The 5,150-nt window shown below is 40.1% G+C and overlaps 1 protein-coding gene across 1 annotated transcript in view; it reads left to right on the top strand.

Annotated features, from left to right (window-relative positions):
- The window catches only part of agfg1b (ArfGAP with FG repeats 1b), a 22,335-nt gene that overhangs the window by 10,207 nt on the left and 6,978 nt on the right, over positions 1-5,150 (top strand). The window contains exons 2-7 of the mRNA XM_015060483.1: positions 420-513; positions 728-843; positions 1,953-2,091; positions 2,199-2,358; positions 2,512-2,607; positions 3,162-3,306. Of these exons, the coding sequence (XP_014915969.1) occupies positions 420-513; positions 728-843; positions 1,953-2,091; positions 2,199-2,358; positions 2,512-2,607; positions 3,162-3,306 (750 nt within the window). The remainder of the gene's footprint in view (positions 1-419; positions 514-727; positions 844-1,952; positions 2,092-2,198; positions 2,359-2,511; positions 2,608-3,161; positions 3,307-5,150) is intronic.

Genomic DNA, 5,150 nt, shown 5'->3' with positions numbered 1-5,150 from the left:
CACGCATGCACAGGGAGAACATGCAAACTCCATGCAGAAAGACCGGGGCCGGGAATCGAACCCAGAACCTTCTTTACCCAATTTGGTAAAGCATGGAAGCTTATAGAATAGTTTTAAATAAATGCTCTATTTGCTTGGCAAAAATTGATTTCCGAATTAAAACCAGTTTCTGAATCAAATCTCTAGACTCTGGAAGATTCTCCTGTGAATTGTGGCGTGTTCAGCAGCACACCTGCACCTCTTAACACAGAGGTCAGGTTATTTTTAGAAACTGCCTTCTTGGCGTTGCAATCATTGGGATTTCAACCCTACATGCTGAGGCTGCACTGAATGCAGGTGGTGTGTGTGTGTGTGTTTCATGTATGAAAGTTACTCCTGTTCTCCAGCTAACGTAAAACCCTCCTTTCTCTCCCCTGCAGACGAGGACTGAACCCCCCCCACAGAGTGAAGTCCATCTCTATGACCACGTTCACACAACAGGAAATAGAGTTTCTACAGAAACACGGCAACGAGGTGCCCTGCATGTCTTCCCTCCTAAGCGTTTTCTAATATCCGTGTCCTAACTTCACTTCCTGAGATTCCTCTCTCCCTTCTTTTTTTCCTCCAATTCCTTTTCTCTCCCTCCTCCTGCGGCCTCCACTAACTTCACTTTCTCTCACCTCTGTCTGTCCTTCCACCCCCACCCCACTTCCCCAACCCTTCTCTATGTGCCCCCCTCTCCCTGTAGGTCTGTAAACACATCTGGCTGGGCCTTTATGACGACAGGACATCAGTTGTTCCAGATTTCCGAGAACCGCAGAAAGTAAAGGAGTTTCTTCAGGAAAAATATGAGAAGAAAAGATGGTAGGTTCTCCTGTTTTGTCACATCACAAACACAAATTCAATGCATGTCATAAATCAGGGTCCAGAATTTTTGCTATCGCCCACCAGTCCACATCGCCACTGGTGGGCGATGTGGACTTTGAATTTTATTGCAATATGTTGTGATATTATAGTGATAATGATAAAAATGATGATGCAAAACATCTCTTTCTATTTTTTCTTTTTTTGGGATTCTTAGCAATCGTAGTCGTTCTTGAAAAACGTTCCCATTTTAAATAGTTCGGAACACCAGTTAAAGAAGTTTGATTTGTATAACTAAACTAGACACACTAACTACATTTAAATTAGTCATATTTTCAAATTTACCAATAGTTCTGAAACAGTGGAGAAAATCATAAATATAACATTTCCAATATCAGTTTTTTTTTTTTTTTTTACATTAATGGAAATTCATCAAGATAACGAATAATCAATTTTCTTAACAAAAGTTATTTTCAGTAAAAAAAATGATAAACAATATGCCCACCCCTCGTTGAGGGCCAGAAAATATTGATGTAAAATTTTCAATTCAATTTTAAAATAAAGCTATGTTTTACTTTTACCTGCTCAAATATAAACACAATTTTTTATTAGAATAAAGAAGTAGAAAAGAAGCAAGATTATCCACACTTTTTCAGATTTTATTTTCTGGAAAGACAAAAAGTTTGGATACCATGTAATACTTTAAGTCCACTTTACAGTTATGCCGTGTCATGCAGGTCTAGCCCAGGATGACTCGGCAATTCTTGCTTCATCAGTGTCAGCTGTGGTGTGAAGAAAGTGTTGCCGTCTAATTGTTACTTCCCTCAGCCAAAAATCTTTAACCATATGTTTCAGTCTGGCAGCATAAAGTCTCTACATTATCCACGTGTCTGCTTTTTTTTCCCCCCTTTTTTCTTACCGCGTTGTTTGTGGAAAACCTTTTAAAGAAATATTGTCGTATGAAAGCTGGCAGGAAGTAAAAGGTATTGAGGAGGAAATGCAGTGAAATTGAAAAATCCGGGGAGTAAAGCTGTGTGTGTGTGTGTGTGTGTGTGTGTGTGTGTGTGTGTGTGTGTGTGTGCGCGCGCGTGTGTGTATGTGTTTTGTAGGTATGTTCCTCCAGACCAGGCGAGGGCAGTAGTGAGCGTTCAGGCCTCGGTGTCGGGCTCGTCGGCAAGCAGCACTGGGAGTACCCCGGAGGTTCAGCCCCTGAAAACCCTGCAGCTCAACAAAACGCCACTACGCCAGGTAGGCCCAGCGACTGCAGTTGAGTCGGTATGGTAGCGTCGGCCCGGCAACGTTCCGTCTGTTGTGGGTTCTGGTGGTCAGTTGTCCTGTGTGTCTGTGTGTTCCAGTCCCCAGGGCTCAGCCGCCCGCAGGCCCACGGCGTCGCCCAGGAGAAGAAGTTTGACCTGCTCTCGGATCTGGGTGGAGACATTTTCGCCGCACCTCCGACTCAAGCCGGCCCCCCCTCCACCAACTTTGCCAATTTTGCACATTTTCCAAGCCAGTCGGGTAAGTCTGCACCCCGACACAATTCTTCGTTCATCCATTAACCCGTAAAATTTCCTGCCGTGTCTTTTTGTTTTTTCTTATTCATTATTATTATTATTATTATTATTATTTCCACATCCTTTTTCCATTTTATGGTTTTTCCCATGGGTGCAGCACCTCATGGTAATTCAAACACCAACTTTGCCAACTTTGAAGCATTTGGAAACACTGCAATTTCATCCCATCTGAGCACATCACCTCCCTCATCAGGTACCACCTTCCCCATCACCTTTCTCCCGTCACCATTCTGCTTTATGTTTCTTCATGTTTTGTTTTATGTTTGTCTTCCAAATGCACTCAGTATTTAGCAATGTTCAGTGAAAGCTCCCCCAAACTTTAAACTATAATCAACGTATCACACCTAGTTAGTTAGAAAGGAGAAAAACCTATTTAAATGTTTTTTTGTTTTTTTTTATAAATTTTTATTAGGAGCTGATAAACTGGCCCCAATTTCCTCAATTTTGGGTGACCGACTGATACTTCCACTCTTCAGACTAAAAAAATCAGTATCAGCCAAAATCGTAATTGGCAGGTCAGGTTTTCTGAAGATCCCTGATTGTGCAACTTAAAGTACAAGAAAAAAAAGTTATCTTTTTACATGAACATAGTGTAAGTAGGTAACTGCATCAATATTAAGTTGTCTTTTCAGACAAAAAAACTGCAATCGGTGCACCCTAATTTTTATAGTAACAGTTTAATTTTTGGGGGGTTTCCTTGCACATTTTTGTGATGCTTTGTGACGCAGTGCTAATATTCCTTGAAAGGGGGAGGTGTGCCAATTCCCTCCAGATCCAGTGCCGTTTCAGCTCATCCCCAGTCGGCGAGGTGCACAGAGGACCGCTACGCTGCGCTGGCCGAGCTGGACAGTGAGCTGAGCTCCTCTGTCACCACAGGCAGCAACATGCAAGGGTGAGAGGCCGACACACACACGCCAACGTTCATTACAGCTGCTGCCTTTCACACACAGACTGCATAGCATACTGCATGAACTATAATTTTCCAAAGCCTTTGAAAAGCATCCATACCGCTCAAACATGTTGCAACCACAATCTTGAATGTGTTTCACGGGAATTTTATGTGATTGACCAATTTTATGTGATTTGTGACATGGAAGGAAAATGATACAAGATTTTCAACAACAAAAAAAAATTTTACCAATAAAAATCAGAAGAAGTCCCACATGGATTTGAATCCAGCCTCCCTCGGGTTCTAAAACGTCCTACAGGAAGTGACTCTAGCAGCTTTCCACACCCAGAGTCTGCATCTCGGCCCGAGCTCAGTCAGGCTGCATGGAGAGTGTCTGTGAACATCACTCTTAATGTTCTGCCACTGATTCTTCAGTGGATTTATGTTGGACTTTGACTAGGCCATTCTAAAACATGAATTATGATTTAATCTAGACTATTTTACTTTCGCTCTGGCTGTCCAGATTAGAAGAAGTTTGTTTCTCACTAAGAAGTGAGACAAGACTTCCCAAAACAACATAAAATGTAATTTGTATCAAATATTAAAAAAAAATGGCATGATGAAAAATATTTATACTCTTCTCAATCTAGGAAAGGAAAACATTTATTGGCTTTACAGCAATTTGGCTTGTCACAGTAACAAATTTTATTGGACGATAAATTGTGCCTGTAATTATTACGATAAAATATAATATTGTTTCGAGAGCATTTTCAAGTAAGATAATAACAGCATAATAATACAAGTTTGCTGTCTCAAAGACCAGTAAATTTTAAATTTGTTAAGAATATTTCACTCTGGAACTGGAAAATATTTTGAATATCCAAAATAAAACACAACCGATGGCAATAAATAAAACGGTTTCGAAAGTCTCTGTAAACAAAATTGCCCTTCAAATCATATTAATCATCAGAATGAAAATGGTCAAACTCAATTTCATTTATCATGTAATTAACTGATTAATCGCTTAACGTGATAATCTTAATCTGAGTAACAGTTTGCATGTTTTCATACGTTAGAAAGACTCCTGGCCATCGCATTAATCTTTAGGGCCTTCCACAGATTCTCTGAGATTCAAGCTGGGACTCTGGGTTGACTCCTCCTAAATGTTACCTCCAGTGGGAAGACGCATGTTGATTAAATTAAAATATGACTTTTAACCTAAATCTGCCAGAGTTTAGAATTATTTTAGACTTATCTGTATGTCCAGGATCGTTGTGAACCTTCTCCCCGGTTTCCAGTCGCATTCAGCTTCTAACCTGTTTCCCTCTGTCCAATAATCAGCTTCCCTGCTGTTCCTGAAGAAATATTTCCCCGCAGCATGACGCTGCCACCACTGTGTTTCACCATGGGGTTGGTTTGTTCAGAATGTTGCGTTTTCACCACATACTAGACTATAAACCTGAATTTTCTCATCAGAACGGAGCACCATCATTCACATCCGACCACTGACGTGTTCAAAGTCTGGAATATGTCCATAAACTTTCTTCATTAATGTTTTCTAGCAAACCTCTGAGTCCTTCATAAAAAATATATGTTTATGTCTTACTGTTTAGTTTTTTATTTGTAAAGTAAAAGTTTTTTACATCCCTATGTCAGAATCCTTCCAGTTCACCATTATGAACTAAACTTTTAATGAAGTTTACGGTTGTAACGTGTAAGAATGTTGCATTAAGCAATACATCAACTAACAGTATGATGAATTTAAATGAGCTCGATGATCACGGTCCTTCCTCAATGGTATTTTTTCTTGTTTTAACTAGTGTGAGTCTAATGATTAATATTTTTAG

The sequence above is a fragment of the Poecilia latipinna genome, unplaced genomic scaffold, assembly GCF_001443285.1.
Source record: "Poecilia latipinna isolate Pla-1442-1.1 unplaced genomic scaffold, P_latipinna-1.0 Scaffold1720, whole genome shotgun sequence".
NCBI lineage: Eukaryota > Metazoa > Chordata > Actinopteri > Cyprinodontiformes > Poeciliidae > Poecilia > Poecilia latipinna.
Note: the sequence above shows the minus strand (reverse complement) of the source record. Positions and strands in the feature narration are given on the sequence as shown.